General features: G+C 37.5%; 1 protein-coding gene across 1 annotated transcript in view; it reads right to left on the reverse strand.

The window, feature by feature from the left end:
- Positions 1–21,432, reverse strand: part of TBCEL (tubulin folding cofactor E like) — a gene marked incomplete at both ends in the record, with an annotated part of 32,496 nt that extends 11,064 nt beyond the window's left edge. Inside the window, 6 exons of the mRNA XM_080714156.1 lie at positions 6,757–6,873; positions 8,841–8,967; positions 11,592–11,848; positions 13,686–13,867; positions 19,486–19,625; positions 21,300–21,432. Coding sequence (XP_080570282.1) covers positions 6,757–6,873; positions 8,841–8,967; positions 11,592–11,848; positions 13,686–13,867; positions 19,486–19,625; positions 21,300–21,432 — 956 coding nt within the window. The remainder of the gene's footprint in view (positions 1–6,756; positions 6,874–8,840; positions 8,968–11,591; positions 11,849–13,685; positions 13,868–19,485; positions 19,626–21,299) is intronic.
- Positions 21,433–25,348: the final 3,916 nt, after the last annotated feature.

Below are 25,348 nucleotides of genomic sequence, written 5' to 3' on the forward strand. Positions count from 1 at the left end.
AAAAAGAAATCATTGAGCCCCCAAAGATACATAGTACATTGATTTCCAGAAAAGGTACATGTCTCTTCCTCTTCTCTTTAAAAACAGGCTGTATATTAGGGAGTACTAAAGAAATCATTTAAATCTCATCTCTCAGAGGAAATGCAGAGAAAAAGCAAACACATACACACACACACACACACACACACACACACACACACACAACTAATAATGCAGGCATCTTGGACAGACATCTAGTAAAGGGCAAGGCAAAAATAATAAACATGTTTCACAGCCATAAATGTGGAGGTTCCTTCCTCTTTAAATGATATTTATGGATCTCTAAAGAAATCAGGACTATAAGTATCAGAAAACAAGTAGAAGTGCAAGTGTCTTTGAGGAATATATCAAATTATGTAGTGAATCAGTCCTAATGTGTAGCTTTCCAAAAAGATATGTCCTCTTACCAAAATGGCAGTTATTAACTAGAACTATGGGCCTCTCTCAGCCTCTCCTTCTACATACAAACCAAAAGCCACCCTTGTAACTTTGCCATTTGGTCCCTCAGAACGACCCTGGCTTCTCCTTTCCTGACTTCTCCTTTCCTCTATCTGCTATAGTTCCCTACACATACAGAGTTCTTTTATCCCTCTGTGCCTGTACTTCTCAAGTGCTCTTGTCTCTCCAGAGTATTCTCCCCTACCCTTCACCAGTTTAACTCAATTTTTTTCTAGGAAAGTACCTTCTTTCAGCAGACCTAAGCACACCTTCTTCATGCTTCCAGCACATAACGTGAATGTTCGTTCATCTTACTGAACATTGCTAGCCTGCCAGGCACTGGTCTAGGCCCTGGGGAGATAGCAAAGTACCAAACAAACAAACAAACAAAAAAGCTCCTGCTTACCATAAATGTAATTCAGGTGCTGATAAATGACAAAAAAATAAAAAATAAAAGTAGGTCAAGATAATTTTAGGAAACACAGATGTGCTATTTTAGCTAGGGTGGGCAGAAAAGGAATCTCTAATAACATGTCACTGAGGCAGTCAAGAGATAACTGGGTGAAAAGTGCAAAGCCCCAGGTCAGAGTGTGTGTGACACATCTGAGGAAGAGCAAGTCAGGTTTGTTTGTGTGCTTTCATAAGTACACCCTGCAATTCCTGTCAACTGGCTGCCATGTGGAGCACAGGCCATGGGGAGCCCTCTTGGTAGGTTACCATGATGATACAGGTAAGAGATGGTGAAGCCTTAAAGTCAATGGTAAAAAGGTACTCAGGTTCTACACACACACACACACACACACACACACACACACACATACATACACACACACACACACACACACACACACACACACACACACACACTTTTGGTACTGGGAATGAACCCAGGAGAATCCTACCTCCAAGCTACACCCTCAGCCCTATTTTTTATTCTTCATTTTTAAACAGGGTCTCACTAAGTTGCAGAGGGCCTCACTAAGTAGTTGAGGCTGGCCTCAAACTCCTGTCTCAGCTTCCCAAGTACCTGGATTACAAGTGTGCACCACCATGCCTGGCCTCTATATACATTTTTTTAAAGTATAACTGAAAGAAAAAAAACCCTGATGAACTATGACCCCTAGATTTTATCCCAAGCAACTGAAAAAATGGAAGATGGGGGAAGCTTACAGAGGAGCAGACATAGTGAAGGACTAGGTAAGAAAGAATAGCAAAATCCAAATGGATTTAGACAGACTGGGCTAAACACCCAGGTAGCAGGGTCCAGTACAAACACTAGTCCAGGATTTGAGAAGAGTTAAGGCTGGTGGTATATTTGGTTCTTAATAAAATACAGAAGACATTTATAGCTATAGAACTAGGTAAAAGTATGTGGAAGATGAATACAGAAGAGAAGAAATTCAAAGACTGAGGTCAAGGGTAACTCAACTTTTCAAGGTTGGGAACATGAAGATTCAACAAAGGAAATATTATCTCCAGCTTGGCCCAGAAGGCAGCTTCTTGAGAGGAGACATTATTTTCTGTCCTTAAATCTCCAGCTTCTGGTTCAGTAATAGTAGGTATTCAGTAAATAAACTATCCTCTAAAAGTTTGCTAGAGTCTAGAGTTATTTCCTAGAAGTTCTCCTGGTGAGGCATAAGAGTGTCCAATCATTGAAATGCTTCCAGTCCAGTGAGGACATCTTTTCAGCCACCCGCAGCACACACTAAACTTATTGTGAAATAGCACACCACTGCTATACAAACCACTAGGAGACAAGGCCTGGATGGAGTCCTTGGAAGAAAGAACCTATTGACTAGGAAAGCAAACACTACAATGTTCAAAGGCCAAGAATCAGAAAACAGAGGTTTTTCATCTTTGATCACTTCACAAAGTAAATAAACACGAAGTACGTGACCGATGCTTCAGTTCTGTGAGAGTCCATCATTACCACAAGCAGCTAAAGTTCTGGTGCCACCCATCAGGAGAAGGCAATAAAAAGGTCATTGAGTACCTATAAGAAATTATAAAACTCTTATGTTTATAAGACACACTTAAAAAACACAGGATGTTTCCCTTCAGTGCCTTAAATGCCTTATTCTGAGATGGGAAAACAGGATATGTAAATCTCTGGATCATCTGTGAAGACTTCCACTGGCCAAATGACTAATCATATAGAAAAAGACATGACTAATCTAACTGACTCCCAGGATAACTTACTACCACAGAGGACATTCAGTTGATTATAAGGACTCTCGACTCATGCCCTCAAAGACAGTATGAACATCTTTTCTTAGTTATATCTAAGTTAAGTACAACTATTTCAGGTTTAATTGACACAAGATGGGAAACTAAAAGGAGGAGGGGATGCTCAGGGAATCAGACCAAAAGGTGATGTTGTGAATGTTAGAATTCACAAAAAAATCAAGTCAAACACTGATTTAAAAGATAAGCCCTTGGTCAAATAGAAATGTTTTCTCCAAAAGGCCAGAAATTTTCACTCCTTTCAGAAACTAGAGCTGAAATGTGATTCAGTATAAGACACTGAACTATATAAAGGGTCAAACTCACTTTTCACTAAATATGCACTGTGCTGTTCATTATTTGTTAGTATTTTAGAGACTAGTGTTTGTGAAAGTTATATTTATATGCATATAATGGGAGACAGATTGATAGTCTATTTATCACTACTCTTAATTCATGAACATATTTTAATACAAGTTCTTTGGTTCTTATTCATTACTTCCTCTTGCCATCAGTATGGACGATACATTACATTCCACTTAAAGTGCCTGATATAGCTCCTGAAACATTGCAAAGACTCAAAAAAATAAATCTGCTGAGTATATGGATCATTACACCAGGAGACACATGTGAAAAACTAACAGGGAACAGATACCACAGTGGATAGATGCCAACTTTGGTTGTCTAGCATCTCAATGCCCTTCTGACTGGGGAGGGAATTCAAGATATATGAGATGCAGAAGCTTGAAAGGAGTTAAAAAACTAGAAAAAATATTTCTTTCACCACTCCCTGGAAGATGAAACATGGGGAAGTTAACATTAAGCTAGAATTTTAAATCTTTCAGAGTAATGCAAAGATACAAGGTCAAACCAAGACCACTGACAGCAGATAAAGTCAAAACACCAATCCTGCTCACACCTAATCTTTTGCTCAACTTTGTGAGCTATATACTTTAATTATTCTTTTCTAACTTCCTACCCTACTCAAGTTGGCCAAAGTTCATTTCTGTGATTTGTGCTAAGAAGTTAGATCAGAGAGTGGATTACAGGCAAAAGGTAATTAAGGGTGGTTGGGACTGATTTCTGGTGCAGAAGGGGCCAGTAAATATCATACTAGTGTTTGTGAAAGACCTTCTGTAAGTCGTTGATATGGAGTAGTGAAGTAACGAACTATCAGCTGGTCACATGCAAGGCTCTTGGTGATTCAGAGAGTGCTGCCAAAGAATGAAGGACATGAAGAATTCAAGACCATGAGGTAGCTCACCTACTAGGCTATAGGTACAAGAAAGTCCAAATACAAATATATTAAGGTCAAATCCCTATAAAACAGGCCCAAGGCACAGACTGGAACCTAAGAACTATTAAGAAAAGGATCCTTCCACTATTATAACAAAGAGCTAAGGCAGCTATAATATCGCACAAAATTTGATGCTCCAGGTTGCTGAATGCAAGTCAGTTAAATGTGCATCCATGTTGAGACTTTTACTGAAATTTGGAGCACTGATTAGAAAAGAGAGAAAAAGAACAAATTGGAAAGGAGGGACATGGGAAAATTGTTATTTGGGAGTACCCCGAGTCCTCAATCAGGTTCCCTTTTCTATGTGGGCAACCATTCCTCTTTTGTATTGAGAGACTATTCCTCTCTCTGGCTTGAAAAGGCAGTGAGATCCCCTCCCTGAAGGAATTCCTCTCCAAGAAGGAATTCAATTCCTGTTTGTTTCAACCTTCCTCACGCATATCCTGCTCCACCTGCATCAGGTAACAGCGTATTTTCTGGGGTTAATCACAAAAACACCACAGCAGAAGAATTGTAAAACTTTGGTTATTTACATGGGCAATATGTTTTCAATTTGAGATGCCATGTATTCTTTAGGATATTGGGAAGGAAGGGATTTTAAAACTACAGGACACAGGCACAAGGGAAATGATTGCATCACTCGTGTTGCCCCTCTACCCATTCTCCATCTACGAGCCTTATAAAGATCTACAAAACCCCTGCCTTGAAAATGTAAGCCGAGCACCCACATCTCAGAAAAACACTTTACAGACCAGAGATTCAGGTAAAAGACACTGAAATCAGGCTGCTCATTTCAATTTCAAGAATAGATGAGACCAAGAAAGTGGCATCGAACCACTAGATGGATGGGAAAGTGGGGATAACTAAAATAGGCAGCAAGGCCACAATGGTAGTCAAAATGGTCTTTATGACTGTTCACACTAGTTAAAAGATCATGAAACTTTTAGGACTAGAATAAGTGATAAACTGACAATAAACTAAAAGCAATACTGCCTCCCCAAAGGCCCAGAAACAACTGCCATTTCTTTCTTGGGTTCTAAGCTTCCAAACCCAGGAGATTTGATGATGACTTTTCATATCCCTATTGAGTATTCAATGTTATGGGTCTTGACCAACTGATGCCAAGTTATTCCTTAGTCAGAATAGGCCTGCAAACCCAAGGCTGTCCTTGCCTCTCTTGGTCCCTGCCTGTCAATAGTTCGGATCTGAAATGTCCCCCAAAGACTCATGTGGTGACCCCCAGCTGGTGACACTATCAGGAAGTGGTAAAACTCTGGGAGGGGATGCCTAGTTAAAAGAAGTAAGTCCCCAGCCCCTTTACACTCTCCTCTGTTTCCTAGCCACCAGGAAATAAATAGTCTCATCCCATCAGCGCATCCACTGTGATATCCCACCTCACTCTGAGCAGGCCCAGAAACAACAGACATCTCTCCCTTGTGTTTTAGGCCCCTTAACCTACTAAGGCTCAGGAATATGAAGGCCAGTTTCATATGTTGGTCACTGGATGTAATTATGAAGTATTTCCTATCCTTCATTTTCAGCCAAGTAGATTTTTTCCTTGGATATCTGCCTATATCACACTGCTCCATTTCCTTTTAACTTTACAGACTATTAAATATAATATTTCATCTGGGCATGGTGGCACATGCTTGTAATCCCAGCATTTGGGAGGCTGAGACCAGAGGAACAAGGTTCACGGACAGCCTCAGCTACTTAGTGTGGCTTTCAGCAACTTAGTGAGACCCTGTTCCCAAAAAAAGGTCTGGGAATATAGCCTGGATGTAGAAAGCCTCTGGGTTCCACCCCCAGTACCACCAAAAAATAAAGAATAAAAAATTGGGCAGGGGGTATAGCTCGGAGGTCAAATGCCTCTGGATTCCAGCCCCAGACCCGCAATAAATACATAAATACATAAATAAATAAATAAATAAATAAATAAAGTACTATTTCAGCATACATTTAATGGTATTTACTAATTTAGCTCTCAGAATTTCTCTTCATACATGACCATCCTAATTCCTTTAATAATTATTCAAGCTGGGTGTGGTGGCACATGCTTGTAATCCTCGTGCTTGGGAGGCAGAGACAGGAAGATCGCGCAGGTTTGAAGCCAGCCTGGCTTAAGAGACCCTGTTTCCAAATAAAAAGTACAAAATAGGTCTGAGAGTGTAGTCCGGAGGTAGAAGGGCTTCCAGGAACCCCAGTACCACCAAAAAAAAAAAAAATTATTCAAAAGTCTATTTTATTAGGCCTTTTCTCATATTCTATGAACCTGCTATACTCTGTCAAATCTTCCATACTTAGAACGTAGTATATCATACAAGCAAATGCAAAATGAATTGAGACCAATTTGGGGACAGGTAAAATGTGTGCCCCCCCAATTAAATGAACTAGTGTGGGTGCATAAATATACTTTGGGATAATTATATCATTGGGGCAGAACACAACTCTAGATATGCCATCTTGTAGCAGAATGAAAGTTTAACAACTCTCAGATTAAAGAAGGAATTGCTGTTATCAAGTATGAAGTGAGAACGACTGAGTTAGTCAAATGCTTACCCAATCATCTGTCAAGTAAGTGCAGGGCTAGAAGAAATACACTGCACAAAGTGACATAAATAGGTTTGCTTTTATGTTTCTTCTTTAATAAAAAGGGAAAAAATACTATTTATCAAAGTCCTCTAGAAGGATCCAATCAGAAATTATTTGAGCACAAGGCACGCTAAGGTGTCTTGCTCTGCTGACAAGAGGATTTTTACCTGAATGGCACTTCTTCCTGTGGAACATCCACATAGTAACGAATAAAAAATCTCTCAGAATCTTCTCGTTCACCATCAGTGACAACACTGCCATTAAGTTTGGAAACTGAGGGCAATCTGCAAGTTAAACCAAAATGAAGGCATTTAAAGATACTGAAAAATAAAACATTTAGTTTAGTTTCTTATATGCGTTAGTTTCAGCTATGTTTAAAAGCTTGGAAAAGTGTTCTATATATCACATATATGTGCAATTATGTTCAATTTCAGTATATTGTAAGAGTTTCACATATGTTTAGACATAGGAGGACAGTTAGCATTAGGACGAATATAACATTTAGTTTAGTTTCTTATATGCGTTAGATTTAGCTATGTTTAAAAGCACGGAAAAGGGTTTTTCATATCATATATATGTGAAATCATGTTCAATTTCAGTGTATTGTAAGAGTGTCACATTTGTTTAGAATTAGGATTACAGTTAGCATTAGGGCGAATATAACATTTAGTTTAGTTTCTTATATGTGTTAGTTTCAGCTATGTTTAAAAGCTCAGAAAAGTGTTTCATATATCATATATTATGTGCAATTATGTTCAATTTCAGTGTATTGTAAGCGCTTCACATATGTTTAGAATTAGGATTACAATTAGCATTAGGATGAATATATCATTTAGTTTAGTTTCTTATATGCATTCGTTTCAGCTATGTTTAAAAGTTCGGAAAAGTGTTTTATATATCATATATATGTGCAAAAAAATAAATAAATAAATTTCCTGAAAAAGAAAAAAATAAAGATACTGAAAATATTTGGCTTTAGAAATAAAAATGCTGGTTTGAGGCTCAGTCTTATTCTTTTAAAAGGACACATTTGATGCAGTTTTGCTTGTGTATTAATACTGACACGAACTGAAGTCATTTAAAAAGGAACAAAATAATCTAGTTTTATTTTTGGGTGTGATGCTGACCTTTCATATCATACTTCACCTTTTCAAAATAAGATTCTAGGCAACACTGTCCAACTTAGGTAGACAAAATTTAAGTCATATACAATTTTAAATTCTCTACTAGCAATTTTTTTAAAGATAAAACAGGTGATATTAATTTATTTTATTTAATCTAAAATGTAGAAAATTTAATCACTTCAGTTGTAATCAATATTAAAAGCAATAATGAACCATTTTATATTATTTATATAAATTATTTGAAAACCAACATCTCTTTTATACTTATAACACATTTCAATTTAAACAAGACATGTTTCAAGTGCTTATAGCCACACATGGCGAGTGCCCACCATAATAAATAGCACAGGTCTAGAGATGTAATTCAGAAATCGATTTATTATATTTGCAAAGGAATTGAAGAAAATAGAGTATAATTCCTACTGCAAGACTTATTCTTCTTCAAAGTATGCTGACAATGGTTTCTTCAGTGAGATGCTTATGTGTATGTTAACAACTGCAAAGTAGTGAAGATCTGCAGGCGTTCCCCAGTCAGAAAAAGCAACACAGTTTAAAAGAACCACCCTTCTTTAGGAAACCTTAAAGCCTACTATTCCTCTTTGAGAACTACTATGTGCATTACAAAAAGAGAACAAAGCAAAGCTCCATGGTCCTTTCCACTGTAGCAAAAATATATAAGAAGATAATAATAGATAATAATAGTGGTGGTCATGTTTAAGTAAGTGTATACTCAAGAAGAAATGCAGGTGCAGCTTAAACACCCCAATCCAGGTATTTCCATTTTAAATGACTACTGTATTAACAGAAGAACTATGGACAACTATCACAGAGATGAATCCCCATCACATGGACTTTTGTGTTACAACTCCAAAGAGGACTTCACATAGAAAATTCTAAATATTGAAAAGCATAAAAATAAGATAGATCTGTGAGGGAATTTTTCAGTGGTCTCAGCAGGACAATTGCATTCGATGTTTTCCTCATTGTATTGCATTTCTTTTTATCTGAGACTGGGAGCTACAGATACAGCTAATTCAATCACAGCGTGCTCAAGAGATGGATACGTTCACAGTGTACTCTCTTTAGTAAAAACGAAGACTCTGGGGAAAGAAATAGGGACAACAGACCTGGCTACCACCAGTTTCCTTCGCTCCTCAGTGGTGTATGGCTGCAGAAGAGGTATTCCTAACAATCTCACTTCTTCAAGTTTTGGGAATGAATTTAGTTTGTCAATGTCTTCCCAGGACTGCAAACCTAATTTGAGAAAGATATTGTTTAAATTAATCCAGAAAAATACACAAATAAGAAGCTAAACATAGCAAAAGAAATCACTTCAATGATTCCTGAATTGTTAAGATGATCACATGTTAACCTGAAACTCTTCCCTACTCCAGGAAAAACTGGAATTCAGTTAAATACCACAAAGACTTCCCCTGAGCCTTTATGATCTCAGTGGGTTAGGAGAGAGACTCTTGTTCTACCATTCTCACACCTCCAAATTGTACCAAACGGGCTCACACCGGGGCTCACATGTCTTCAATAAGCAGGCTACAGCCATGATTACAGCATTTTTAAAAGTACTATGACCACTCATTTCACTTGACAGACTCATGGAACAGAATTATAAATCAGAGTCAATATTGTCATACCCAGATGTCTACGTGAAAAATTCTGAAATGGGACAAAGTTGACAGAGACAAGGTTGACAGAATTAGAAACTAAATATTATCATTCTCATACTGCCCTCATTTTGGTGACAGGGGAAACAGATACAAAACCATTGTTAAGACAAATTAAAAAAAATAAACAGAAGAAAACCTGAACCTTGAGTAAGGAGAACATGCAAAAACAATTAGAATTTTTTTTAATCTTCTCCCTGTGGTTGTGAGCAAATGTAGCATTCAAGACAAATAGTATTTGACTTCCAAGGTCAGGGAGGACTTCCAGGTAGGAAAAATATCCCTGTAATGATGAAACTGGTCAATATTACAGCATAGGAAATCCACTCTGGAAAACAGCATAGTGCCTTTCTATTCTGTTGACCTTCAGCAAGGGTAAAACAAGGGGCAATTTAGGAGGACTCTGGTACATACAACACCAAGTCACAACCATCCTCTACCCTAGCAATGGCATTTCCTCCCAGAAAAAAAAAAGATCAGTTAGATCCAGGGGTGTCAACATGTGAAATAATCTACTTCCTGGTAGAAAACAGTAACATTTAAAACTTATTTCCCACTTATAACATCTATGATGTACCAGGTGTGGTGGTACACACCTGTAACCCCAGTACTTGGAAGGCTGGGACAGGACAATTGCAGGGTCGAGACTAGCCAAAGCAACTTGGCAAGTCTCTCAGTAATTTAGCAAGACCTTGTTTCAACACAAAAAATAAAAAAGGGCTGAGAGTGTAACTTGAAGGTGAAAAGCCCCTGGGTTCAATATCCAGTACCACAAAAACAAAACAACAAAAATAACAAAAAACCCTCTATGGTAAAAAGCAGGATGAAAGACAACACCATGAGAAGTCAGATTGGAAGAATGTTTTTTGTAAAAGTCATATCTGATAAAGAATTGTTAATCAAATGTTCACAGAACTCAATAAGGAAAAGAACAACCCAACTTAAAAAAATTCATATAATACCTCAACATGTGAAAAGATGCTCAATATCATATGTCATTAGAGTATTTCAAATTAAAATGAGATACCACAGTCCACCTGTTAAAGGTGGTCAAAATCTAAAATACTGACAGTACAAATACCGATGAGCATCTGGAACAACAGAACTCTCATTCATTGAGAATGAATGATATAGCCACTTTGGAAGACAGTTTGGCAGTTTCTTACAAAACTAAACATACTCTTAACATATCATCCAGAATCATGCCCTCAGTATTTACCCAAATCAAATGAAAACTTATGTCCACACAAAAACTTGCACACATATACTAATAGCAGCTTTATTCCTGACTGCCCAAACCTGGAAATGACCAAGATGTCCTTTAGTAGATGATAGATAAACAAACTGGTATATCCAGAAAATGGAGTATTATTCAGCACCAAAAAGAAACAAGCTATCAAGCTATGAAAATACAGAGGATTTAAATGCATATACTAAGTGAAAGAAACTAATCTAAAAAGGTGATATAACATATACTCAACATACATGATGTTCTAAAAAAGACAACATGATGGACAATAAAAAAAAGTCAGTAAAAGAAAGAGATAAATCGGTGCTGCAGATGGTATTTTTAGGACAATAAGACTATTCTTTACTATAGTACAATGTTATTAAACATGTCATTATACATATGTACATATTATTATACATATGTCAAGAACCATAGAATGTAAGCCACCAAGCATGAACCATAATATAAGCTACAGACTTTGAAAGAGAAAGATATGTTAGTGTAGATTCACTGACTGAAATCCCACTTCATTGAGCAATGTTCAATCACTAGTACCATACATACACATTTAAAAAGATAGGCTCCGCCAGGTGTGGTGGCACATGCTTGTAATCCCAGCATTCAGGAGGCTGAGACCAGAGGATTGCGGTTCGCGGACAGCCTCAGCTACTTAGTGAGGCCTTCCGCAACTCAGTGAGACCCTGTTTCAAAATAAAGAATAAAAAATTGGGTAGAGGGTAGAGCTCAGAGGTCAAATGCCTCTGGGTTCCATCCCCAGACCCAATAAATAAATAAATAAATAAATAAATAAATAAATAAATAAATAGGCTCCTGCATGTCATGTTGAAAATTTGTACTCTAAAAAGGTAGAGCTATGAGTGAAAAGAATATACTATACTTCGGCTGCATTTCATGCATAAACTCAGCTCAGCTTGCACACAAAATGAGAACAAGCTTGTGGATCTCACCTGATTTGTGGAGGCTGATGGACCGCAGATTAGGAAATAATCTGGCCAGAGAATCTTCAGGCTCCTCAATAGCATTCAAATGATTGTTGGCCAGGACAAGGGTGTCCAGTGAAGGAAACATAACTCCTAGCTTTCGTATTTCAGTCCAGTCTTGGAGGTTATTATCTGTTATGTGTAGGAGCTTAAGAGAGTGACAGCAAATAGAAGAACAAGACACTGTTTCATAGTCGTTAAGGCACAGGAAGAGCTCCTCCAAACTGCAAGGAAAAAAGGACACATTTTACTGTTTAAAGCAACTCAGTTTCTACTTCATACTGATTCTCATTTATTCAATAAATAAAAATCTAGCCAGGCGTGGTGGCGCATGCTTGTAATCCCCGCGCTTGGGAGGCGGAGACAGGAGGATCGTGCAGGTTCGAAGCCAGACGCGCTAGCTTAGGAGACCCTGTTTCAAAAAAAAAAAAAAAATCCACTACATATGGGACTCACTCTGGTAGGTATTGTAAAGAAAGTACAAAACATGTCTTCCTCAAGCTCAAAACAGTACTTGGCTTGGAAAGTAAAACCTAAAGTGTATAAGACAACAGAGAATGAAATAAGCTAGTACTAAATTAATTCTGTGCTTAAATAAGTAAGTACTAATTTGAGTAATACTAACTGTGAGTATAACGGTGGTCCATACACAAATGAACTTGAAATTGTAGTTGGAATAACCAAAAAAGGATGCATAGCTTTGAAGGAAAGGTGACCTTGCATAAATGAGGAGACCGAGAATTCCAGAAACAACACGAATACATGTTTATATATAGAAATATAACTAAGCCAGGCGTGGGGGCACACGCTTGCAATCCCAATACTTGGAAGGCTGAGGTAGAAGGATCGCAGGTTCAAGGACAGCCTCAGCAGTAGTGAGACTCTCACCAATCTAGCAAGATCCTGTCTCCAAATAAAAATAAAGTAGGTCTGAGGATATAGCTCAGAGGTAGAATGTCCCTGGATTCAATTCCCAGTACCACACACAAAAAAGAAAAGAAATAATAATTATTAAATCCCTACCTTGTCAGAAACATTATAGATTTTGTTTCTCCAAAGTAAATAAAATTATGCCCACTTTCCAGACTAGGAAACTGAGCTAAAAGAAGTTAAGAAGTATATCTAAGGTCATATGGTTAGTAAATGGAACTAGAATTTAAAAACTCACTCAATGCCGGGCATGGTGGCCCACGCTTGTAATCCCTGCGCTTGGGAGACAGAGATAGGAGGATTGCGCAGGTTCGAAACCAGCCGCGCTGGCTTAAGAGATCCTGTTTCCAAATAAAAAAGTATAAAAATAGGTCTGGGGGTGTAGCCCGGAGGTAGAAGGGTTTCTAGGAACCCAGTACCACCAAAAAAAAAAAAAAAAAAAAAAAAGTTCACTCAATGCCATGCTGGCAGATACATGCACTGAAAAAACCAACCTCATTACAGCTAGAGTGAGAAATTAAGACTCAGATGATATCTGAAGGGCTTTAATCATTTCCATATTTAAGCAGTCAAGGAAACTATAGCTTCATGTAGTTCTTTAAACTACTTCCTTTGTACATTTATGTGCATAAACAAAGAGAGACACAAAACACAATACAGCATTTTGAAACTAAGCAACTAAAGTGTAATTTCTTTCTTAAATTATAGGTCCACTTTCTCATAAGGCCAGATAAGCAACTAATCATCTAAATGTTAACATATTTTAGAGATACTATAATTTCTTTTTTCTCCCAAAGAAAAGGGTTGTGGCAAAATTCTTAAATCAGGTAATCAGAAGATTAAAATGGAGAAAGGCCGAGCTGATCCACAAGCAATAAGTGCTTCTCAGGAATATCTTCTAGCCAAAGGATGACATATCCCATGTCTTGGTGCTACTCAACACTGAACAAGCATTCCACTGGAAATGCGACCCGATTGCCCTCACACCCTCATTGGAATTGCTTCATTTTTCTAACCACTTTCTCCATTCAATCTGCAGCTAGTATTTCTGAGATGAAAGATCAGCAATGATTCTAGGTACTAACACAGATGGCAACACAGCTCCCTCTCCACCATGCTCTCTGGGCTTACTCTGGTAACTCCTGCAGTATCGTGTGCACTGTCTCCCATGAAGTTTTGCTGTTGTTGAGGACAAGTTTGCGAACCCCAGAGAAGGACCCAGCACATGTTCTTTCTAAAACTGACAAATTCAGAGGGTTGGAACTCAGGTTTAGAAACTCCAACTGGGGAACATTTGACACAATTTTACTGACCTGAGGAGAAAAAAAAGAAAAGTATATCAGGTAGTAATCAGAGTGTTTAAACAGCATGCATACTCAGAAGGCCTGAGTGGGTCGCCAAGCAAAGAGCCATTTACCTTGGGGAGTTCTCCTTAGTGATGGGACCCACAAAGCAGCACAATGATTTCAACAAATCTTGGCAACAATTTAAACTCTTTTTATTAAATAGTAGCATACTGACAACTAACGGTACAAAATAAAGTTTTACTATGTCACTATTATCAAGGTTTCTGATTCTGCTTTACTCCACAGGATGCTCCTTTGATAAATAAAGATTTAAAATTTAGTTTAGATGACATTCTAGACTTTAAGCTTTTAAAGAGTTGAGATTGGATCATGTAATTCTCTTTGAATATCTTCTTCCTTTCATTCTCAGTCCAACATGAAGGCTAATTAAGAGTTTCTTTAAAACCACCTAGTAAACAGTTCATGAGTTCAAAATTGACTATAGTCATAATCAACTTAGAAAAGCTTCAGTTTGTTTCAAAGGTATCAAACTTGAATATATGTTTACACAAAAGTCTAAAGGGTCCAGGACTGGATGTATAGTGTAAAGAAAAGCATGGTCATCAAATTAACAATTTCACTTGCAACTTGGTAGATGAAAGGATACAAAAAGAAATGACTAAAAAGTTTACACAGTACTATTCTTTTTAACACAGCTTATTTCACTAAATTCTCAAAACAACTTGCAAAATAAGATGGCTTTTGTAATAAACAAGGAAACTGAGATTTGTAAATGTCAAATAATTTGCGTAAGGTCTCACTGTCACAAATGTCAAATCTGGAATTGAAAATCAGAACCAATGTTCTTTCCACCATACTATAGCTAGTCCACCAGAAAAATAATCAGAAAAAAATAAGCACACAATCGAAGAGTAGTTGGCACAATCAGTGAGTAGGACTGGCTTAAACAAGTACAAAAGAAATACTAAATGCCCAGTGCATGTATTAAACATCAAAGAGCCAGGTGATATGGGAAGTTATTTAAAAGGGAACAGAAGAGTAGTTAGGCGTGGCTTATGTTGGAAAACCTGGGTTCAAACCAGCTTCTAACATGTCCTAGCTGTGTGGTTTCAGACAAATTACTTAACCCTTCCAAATCTCAGTTTTCTCATTTGTAAAACAGGGAAAATAGCTCCTCTCCCTGTTATAGGACTTTTGTTAGAATCAGATGAGACACACGTGTAATGCTTACCACACAGCAACTGGCAAGTCTTTTTCTTACCTGTTTTCCTACCTAATTCCTAATAACATCTAAATTCTATGAAAGCAGGGTTAGGGGAGCATGTAACATTTCTCAAATACATTTTAATAACACAAACCATTCAATAAATGTTACATCTACTAATATGATAAGAATAGTATGAACCAATTGTCTCATCCATCAGAATCTTTGGTAGAATTTTCAAAATATACTGATTGCCCTGTTCTACCATCAACTACTGAATCAGAAGCTTCACAGGTGGGACAAACTACAGGGTTGAGATCTAGGTATTAGTTTCTTTTCAGAACTTCTGGAGGTAGTGCTAAATGTGCATAAGGGTGGAGAGACATGGATAGAAAGAAAAAGTAATTTGCACTTTACATGAGAGAGACTGTATACTTTCAGTTTAGGAACTCTAAAATCATGAGAAGTGGATAACTTCAAGAAGGCTCAGAGCAGTAAAGTCAGAGGGAAGGTTCCTCACACTCACTATTTCATCCATTCCACACAATAACCCTTTGAAGTGGATCCACTTTCACTTTTACTTTACAAATGAAGAAATGACCAGCCTTGTATGTATAGAAAATACAATAGGTTCTGTTTCAAGGGCATGGAATTTACACCAACCTGTACATATTCTGCTTGATCCCTTTTATGATCAAATGGTACTGAACACTTGTGTAATACATGGTTAGAATGTGGAGTTTAGTCTGTGACTACAACACAGATAAATAGTTTATGCAAGGACCAAGTCTGTACCACATCCTATGACTTAATACTAGCAACAGGAAGGGCTTTCATATAGGAGATGATGACCAGCTATATTCTACCTCTTTTAAGAAGAAAAAAAGTGGAATTTTATTCCATCTAAAGCATTAATAACTGCTAATTACAGTACAACCCCAATTAAGTAGATCGAAAACATAAACTGTTTGCTAAGGTTTATAACATAAACCTTAACATAAAGTCTTCTAAATTTTATTTTTATAATAAAGAGGAAAATACTAAAAAATGTATAGCTTACAGATTTTTAAATTAAAGCAATTTCTGGGAGATTTCCCAAGGCTAACAAATATGTGAAATAACCTTCACACTCTGTCTATACTACTGCACAGTGAAAAACAGATTTACAATCAGGACTTGTATGTCCTAGAAACATAGCTTGGACTAGGATCTCATAATATGATCAGAAAAAAATGTTAGAAATAAATATATTCTTTTTAATGAGTAGGAATACAGATGACTTGGGGGTAACCTCAAAGGGATGATAAGATTCAGAAAACTGTAATATTCATTACACAGATAATCTGACTTATGATGGAAAATTTCCAATAGCAAAGGCTGACAAACACTCCTCTGAGTTTCCAAGGAAGTATACTGACTTCCCTTTCTTAATTTCAAAAATGAAAACGACTCCAACAGCTGGATTGTGTTGAATTTGCTCATGTGCAAAAACACAGCAATAAACTCAGATCACCTCTTAGTCTTCCAAAGTCCATGATTTAATAGATCCTTCACTCTGGCTTCAAAAAGGAAGAAACTAAAGATTTAAGGAAAATGGAGAAAGGGTTTGAAGATGACTCCGTGTAATTTATTTCAAACTATTCTCTACCTCACCTGACCAGCTAATTCCCCCCCCCTTGACTCCTTGATTTATAAAATAACTTTGATAAGGAAAGAGGGAAAAAGGAAATACTTTGGGAAAAGGCAGACAAAATTCTAATCAGCCAAAATTCAAGTAAGTATCTAGGAAAGAATTTTTTATAGATGCCCTATTTTAGAAGGGTGGCGATACTTTTGTATTACATTTCTCACCCATGTTTATTTGAGCCTTGGGATATATAGCAGCCCAATAATTTAAACTACAAAAGAAGTTATTCTTATCATTCGTGACCATTCAAACACTGACATAATCTACTATGTTATTTCATTCCCCACTGATGTATTAGTACTGGCTGAGGTAAACTTGGTTAGTGGCTAGGGACAAATGATCTTCCAGGTCATCAGACATATGGGCTATAAAGGGGTTGAAATGCAGTGTCTTAAAACCAGTGACCTATGAGGCATTTGTAGCCTGGCAAAGAATTTAATAAAGGTAAAAAATCAATATTCTTTTGCTCTCCATATCAGTTATTTCTGCCATCTCTTTGTGCTCTCATATATACTCTAGGAGATTGGGCTCAACTACAGTGAAGGATAAGGGGAAAATATAAAGAAATGATGAAAATAAAACTAAGCTGAAAAATGAAAACCTGATAGTAAACGTTTTAGCTGAAAACTACCCGAGCACAGGCCACTGAGCAGAGGCAGGCAGAGTAAGAATAAACGCTCGACCCTCTGACTATACATCATGGTAGCCTGAAAAGTATTTGATAGAGACCTTGTCTAAGCAGAGAAAAGGCTGAGTTACTTAGTGTAAGCTCTGATCCATACTCTATACATCTTCCTTCTGAAGTGGCAACTCCATGATTGTTAAACTGTTCCTACCAGTTAGCAAAAGCTCATGTACATAACTGAAGTGCAGGGCAAAGCACAGAGCGCAAAGCCTTTGTAAAAGTTCACACTCCCAAAGAAGCAAATGTGGAGGAGTCAGCATGTGACCTGGGAGCTGAACTAATCCATTGGAAGGCTTGGCCTGACTGCCGCCAAGGCAGATCACAGATCTCATCAGAGCTTCAGCAGAGGCACTTGACAGAACCCTAGAAAAGAGGGGTTAGCACTGTAGTTCTTCTTGCATTTGTACAGTGTGGGTGGAGCATGCATGGCAATTGGGTGTCTCCAAGTACCAAGAAGGCCTGCAGTTTGTTAACCAGAACTATACTAGTTGTTGAGATAAGTCAAAAAGCAGAGATTATTTCTTAGAACAAATAAATGCACAACTAGGGATTCCTTCTTAGAATAGCCCTATATATAAATCTATATAAACTAATAATCATTTAGAAGTGAAGTGACATGAATTGCAAAACATTTTGGCAAAAATCCCAATAAAAATAGGAAATATAGCCAAGAATATAGTTAACAGATTAAGTGTAACGATGAAACAGATAAATATAAGAAAAACTGAATACACTAGGATACAAAAATTTTTCTTAAACAAAAAAGCTGTCTTGGGACTTGCATAGTATTCAATATATATATAGTGTTTTAATGATTAATTTTATCACCAAGCCTGTCTGTGGATGAGCAAACAGAAGTATTAAAGGATTCATTAATACATTCAACAAACATCTGACCACCTAGTATGCTTGGCACTACTGAAAATGATGAAAAGAAAAGATACAAATCTCCACTTGCTTTAAGTTCATAGTCTAGTAGGAAAACTGGCAAGCAAGCAAGTGATTCCACAACACTGTGATAAACTCTTCCACAGCAGCATGGCCCAGGGCATGGGGACAATCTGACCATGCATGATTGAGAGCCAGGAAGAATTCAGTGGAACAGCAACTAGGGCCAGGCCTGGAAGGATAAAGGAGGTGGCCAGGTAGAAGAGAAGCGAGGAAGCTTATGTGATGCGTTTATCATGGGCAATAAGCAAAAGCATTTGGCTAGCCAGGCATGGTAGTGCACGCCTGTAATCTTAGTACTTGGGAGGCTGAGATAGAAGGGTGGCAGGTTTGAGGATATCCTCGGCAAGTAGTGAGACTCTCATTAACCTAGTGAGACCCTGTTTCAAAACCAAAATAAAATAGGGTCAGGGGTGTGGCTCAATAGTAGAACATCCCTGGGTTTAATCCCATGGAAAAACACACACACGTGTGTGTGTGTGTGTGGCTAATGATGGAGATAAAATTCTAGAAATCACAAAGGGCCATATGGATGAAGGGTCATGCATAAGGAGTCCAGACCCTAGTTTGTAGACAATGAACAGGACAGAAAGGGTTCCATGTGAAGTGTCACGTCATGATTCACTTACTGAAAGGAGTCTATGGTAACATTATAGGAGACAGGAAGAAGCTAAGATATCTGTAATAAATTTCTGTAGCAAGAATAAATATTTTAATAATTTTGGTCTCAAGCTCTAGCTATTTTATGTCAGTTTATAGTAATAAATATAGAAACAGAAGTAGAGAAGGAGCACAGGATGAAGGAAAACAGCAGAGGATTGAATGTATTGTTAGCAGTCTAAACCTCTGTACTCTCATTAACCTCTTGCTGCCTGGAATAAAACCCCTCAGTGCTTTTCATACCAACATAAGACACGTTAGCAATAACAAAACTAATTGAAAATTCACATAGATAGTTGATGTAGTCATTTATCTTGAGACATACAGATAACATGAACCTCAAGTGAGAACCAGGATCCAGCAGAACACTAAATAACATAAGCAACAAATCAATGGTTATTACTGCCTTTCACTAATGCACAGCAATATAAAAACTTTACCTCATGCCAGTCTTCGAGCTTGTTGTCAGAAAGATCTAGTTCTGACACGTGAGCACAGAAGGCAGCAATTTCTCTTTCATCTCCTGCACAGGTTATGCCACAGCTGTTCAACACTAGCACACTTGGGAGGTTGAGGCGATCTGAATGACAGAGACACAACACTTTCAACGGCAGCCCAATTCTTATCCATAGAAACTCACCCCCAGGTATCATCAAGAAACAAAAATCAAACTGAAATTACACAAGGACTGGGAAACTGCAGGAGGTAATGTGATCTGAGGGTCCTGAATTCTAAGGGGAGAGAGATAAATTTGGCAGAGGAAAAGCTCAGAAGCACCAAGCCAGTATCACCAAAGTCCTCCCGCCTCTTAGTCCTGGCAGGACTCTTCACCTCCATTGTCCACACTATCACTACACCATCTGAACACTAGACCCATGAAATGCAGAAGAAATTAAGTCAATGACCAGACTGCCACCTCCTTCTTACTGGACTCAATTCTTTAATTTAGTTCAAAATTATTCTGGATCACTCTTTTCTCTCGATGTTACTTCACCTTTTGCTGCCTATAAAAATTATCTCAAGTTGCTAGATAATCTACCTGCTAACCCACTTCTGTTCTTCAAGTTCATATCATCAAGAAATCTTCCTCACTTAAGTAGATCCATTCAAAATCTGCATCTGTTTCTTTCATACTTATCTATCAATTACCACATTTTATATCCATATACAATTTGTCCTTTCTGAAAATTAGCCTTCTTTTAAAGTCTAATTGTAATAAGAGAAAGTGTTTCAGAATCTGAGGTAAATGGTGAAACTGAGGTAGTAAGTCTCTACAACTGCCTGGCTCTAAAATGTGCACATCAACAAAATCACTCTATCTCTACTAAAAGGGTGAACATGAGAATTCAACCACTATGTTTCTATATGGTTTAAATTAAGTATTCATGAAGGTCATATTTATTTAATGAAAGCCTCAAACTGTATTGTTTTCCAGCTTCATACTTTTCAGTATAAAATTTATCAGAATGAAAATGGATTCTAGAAAAAAAATTACCAAGTAAAAAGTCTATTTCTATCTGCCATTCCAGATTACATGGAGTGATAAGATAGATGTTTTGATAAACAGCAAACATTCGGTAACCTCTAAACACAAGAACTAAAACAAGGATGCACTATTAAGCACCATAATTACAAAGAACTATTTCTGAGTTCCGTTAAGAACAATATTAAGCTAACAGCCAGCACAAATGCACCCTGCACGTTTCTACTTTCATAACTTTTTCCATACCCAACCCACTCTTAGGCCATCTCTATCTGCTCTCTAGACAAATTCTATATTTCTTCAAGTTCAAGTCTCATACTTTGAACATTTTCTGGTCATATGAATGAACCATCTTCTAAATGTCTTTCCCAATCACTGTGCCACTCCTTGGGTCAACATAAACAATCTTGTATTGTATCTTTGTAAACATGGTAGTCTTTTCCAATTAGGCCATTAATTAAAGGCACAGACCAGCTACCTACTTCTGTACCCTCTAGGCTCCTTGAAAAAAAAAATAAGTATTTCAAATATTATCACTCAAATACTGCTTTTGCCCCACAAGTGCAATGAATACTCTTTTTGGCCAATCTGGAGGAAAACAAGTTCTGTGAAGTCCTTAAGAAAGAACTAAACTAAAATCATAATACAAGGGAAAGATTATCTAATTCATTGTTTAAAGGAAAGGATATCATTTGAAAACAAGGCAATATTGTGATCTAACTTCCTAAGTAAGCCTCAGTAAATATATATGTTAGGTTCCATCTTTCTTACCTTTCATAGGAGAGCCCTGAGGTGTAGCAGGGACATGGACTCCCATCCCAGGTCCACGGCGGTAAGGAAAGTTTTCAGGACTGTATTTTTCACATAATACTTGCATAAAACTTCTTCCACTAGGTTTGTCCATCTTTTGTTCCTAAAATTCTACAAGAAATCATAAAAATCACTTATTTACTCATACAAGAAATATTTATTGGAAATTAATTATTTATCAAGAACGAGGGTAGGCATTACAGACACAGAAAACATGGTCACTGCCCCAAGACTTTATACTGTGGGAGGGCTTATGATTTAGGAAGGCCACATATGTAGACAAATGACAGCAAGCACAGTTCAGCATAAGAAATTTACAATACAATAAGAGGTATTCCAAAATAAGAAGAGGCAATCACTTCCAATCAAAGATAACAAGGCTTCTGGCTGATACACAGAGTTCATGTGTTAAGTAACTAGGGGGGGGTGCTGAAAGAGAAGATATAGATTGAACATTAAACTAAATAGTTTGGATGAATCCTTTAATATGTGCCCTTTGAAATGCATTCTCTTCTTCTTCCATATTAACATTTTAACTGAATAATGGCTACTTGCATTTAGAAATGAATGTGCACTAAGTTCTAGCCAATGGGATAGAAATAAAATATTATGTGGTACCCACCAAAAATTATCCTTAAAAGATAGCCAAAATGTTCTACTCAATCTCCTTTTTGTATCTTCCTCCATCCTACTGCCTAGAAAATAGATGTGACTTTGGGCCATGAAAATATATCCTAATGAAGGTAGAGCCAAGAGCTGGAAGGGGCCTGGGTCCCTGAGGATTTACTTCATGGCCACAGAACTGGTACGTATCTCTGGAATGTCAGTAGAAAAATAACATACTTAAGTCACTGTTCTTTACAATGATTTTGGTCACTTATAGCTTAATCTAATCTTAATACAGAGAATCATTCCTTTTGGTTCTGAGTTTGAGTAGTCTTATCTCAGCTAAGGGTCCAAACATCCAGTAAGTCATCCAGTAAGTCCAGTATTTCTCAATACTTATTCATACATTAAAAGAAGTAAGCACACTAGCTTCTGACAGCCTTGACAACACATCATCTCAAGGAGCTCATCTGTGCTTTGTACTGCATATCAACCAAAATACAGGCAACTGTAACTAATCTTGTTAAGTCTGCTTTCTTAAAATTAAAATAATCAGAAAGAAAAAAAATATAAAGTACTCAAAGAAGAAAGGATATCATAAGGAAGATGGCATAAGGATTATCAAAACAGGAACCTCAGAGAGTTCCTGTGCCACATCAAGTGGGTGAACTTTATCCTAGAGCAGGCAGGAGGAAATCAAAAGGTTATAAAGAAGGAACTACAATAATCACATGAAAACAACCCTGACCTTGATAATCACAGAGCTGATGTATATGAGGAACACAAGCTTGAAGGCAGACTACTGAAGACACCACAGAAGTTGACAAGGCTCTGCCAAGATATGGGAGGATCAGGGAGTGGTAGGCAGAGTCAAGAGCACTTAGAAAGCAAGCTTCTCCAAGAGGCTCAGAGAGAAGGGAGCCACACCTGGTCCTCAGCTGTCCTGCCACTCACTGATACAATTAAGTAGTTAAGAAAATATGATCCTGGCCAGCTTTAAAGGGAAGCTTAGGAAAAGAGACCATTTTAAGTATGAGACATTTGACTATTTCTATCTACATACAATTGTCTGCATAGGACTGCCCTCTATCCTAAGACTGATTGTGTCAACTTTTGAGGTGGGTTGTGTTAATCTCAGGCTTCAGGAACCTTTAGATTCAAAGGTTCTTTTTGAACATAAGCTTACCACTACCACCACTAGCAGCAGCAGACAGCACAGAGCAGGTGCTTTGTCCCTAGCAATAGGCACCATAGACCTCATCAAAGGCCTGCCTTGAGCAGAATGCCAGCAGAAGTTTAAAAGTGTTTAACAAAACATCAAAGAAGTTGCATCGCTATCTTCCACAGAACTGGCAGTTCCAAAGAAGAAAAAGTATATAAGGAAAGTAAGCTGTCACTGAAAAATAATGGCCATGGTGTTCAAGCAGCATCTTTCAGCTGGACGGTTCAGAATCACTGAGACCTATATAACTCAAGAGCCATAATCTTACATGCAATTTAAATATAAACAAACTGACAGACTGAAAAATTAAAGGCACACTCACATGAAATTAAGTATTAGCAAGCAAGCAAACATGAAAACTTAAATTTTTCCTCATGGTCCCATACTTGGATAACTCTTCAAAATACTCTTGGTTTTTTAAAAAATATATATATTTTTTAAGACTGAAACATGACACAAGGTGACTTCACAGGTTAGTCTCCAAGATATTTCATTAGAGTAGACTTCCAAGAATGCACATGATGCACACCTAAATACATGGGGTTTGAATTAAACATTAAAAATACAAAATGGATTGGTAACATAAATCTACTCAGTACCTGCTGGGGCAGTTTGAGGAGGAACAGTAGGTGGGAAAGAAGGGCTAAAAACCAAGACTGAAAAATGAGGAAATATAGAGTGGAAAAAGATCTTTAACTGAAGCCTTTTAGTACACAGGGTAATCTATGACTTTCTGGAAAGAGCAGGTGTCCAATTACATCAGTCTACCTCTGCAGTTGGCAGAGCTCTAGTGCATCTGAGAGCTTGTTCGAGCTGATGCTTAAAGCCAGCAAGCCAGGAATGGGTGATGTGGCTTGTTCCATTATCAAGTCGTGGAGTATGCCTGTGAAAATCTCAAATCCTTCATGCCTCAAGATACTGACTATAATATCCTCTTGTAAAAAGCTTGGGAAAAGTCAAGAAAGACTGTAAGTTGGAGGATACAGTGCTCAGAGCACTTTTGCAAGGTAGTTAATATCAGAACAGAATATCCAGACTCCTAAGTGCCCTCAATCACTATCAAGCAAATTGTACTTTACATTCCAAATAAAAATGTGGACCAAAATTAGTATGAAATTCAGCACAACTGAAAACAGAAAATGGGCCATGTTTCCCTGTTAATACTGAAAGATATACAAGATATAACCTCATGCTCTTATGCAATATTTATTTCACAAGGAAATAATGTGAAGTAGTATACTTCATGAAGTATACATACTATCAGCATCACTCACAACTTCCAAGAGATATAAATACTATGCCACAGGGTGCCGAATATAAAATTTAAAGCTTATAAAAACAGATTTATCAGCTTCTATATGTACAGACTCTCCAGAAGGGGGAAAAAAATGAGTAAAAGTCCCACCAACAGCTCACTCCAGAGAGTAAGAATGAGGAAGATGAGTAGAAAGGAAACTTGCTCTTAAACCCTTTTGAACCACTTGAACTCACCAGATTCACACACTGTCTTTTCAAAATGTAAAATATTTTAGAATAACATATCTGGGAATAACCTAATAATTTGCTGGGTTTTTTTTTAATTTCCTCATTATTACAAAGTTTCTATGAAAAAAATTCTAAATTGAAATTTTGGTATGTGGAATATACAGTATTACAAGAACTATTAAAGAATTTGGGAAGGAAGGAAAGTGAAATAAATAGATGACCAAATGGAGATAATATTGTAAGTCAGAATCAGGGAAAGTAAAAGCAAGCAGGAAAAAAAAAAAAAAACCTGGAGCCTCAAAACAAACTACAGTAAAAGAGGTGGAGAGGAGCAGGGAAGAGAGAAGAGCCAGATGTGAGCCTCTGAGCCACACCTTACAAACTCTAGGGTAGAATGCACACAAGAGCTGAAGGCTGCCCCTCAGGCGCCAGCTGTACTGGCCCTGCAAGCCAAGTGGAACACATTCCTGAAAGTTGCCCGGTTTATCCAAATTATTCTGACTCTGTAGCCACAACCACACCAGACAACAGTGATGCCACTGGTCTGTGGGGACTCAGAACAAAGAGGTGCTTCCTGCAGCAGGAAATGCCCCTGCAGGTTGGAAGTTAGTGGAAGAGTAGACAGTTGAGGATTGATTTACACTTAGAAAGAAAAATAACAATTCGAACAGTGCATTAATTTAGGATAGGGCTAAAC

Source organism: Muscardinus avellanarius (assembly GCF_963383645.1).
Source record: "Muscardinus avellanarius genome assembly, chromosome: 1".
In the NCBI taxonomy this organism is placed as follows: Eukaryota; Metazoa; Chordata; class Mammalia; order Rodentia; family Gliridae; genus Muscardinus; species Muscardinus avellanarius.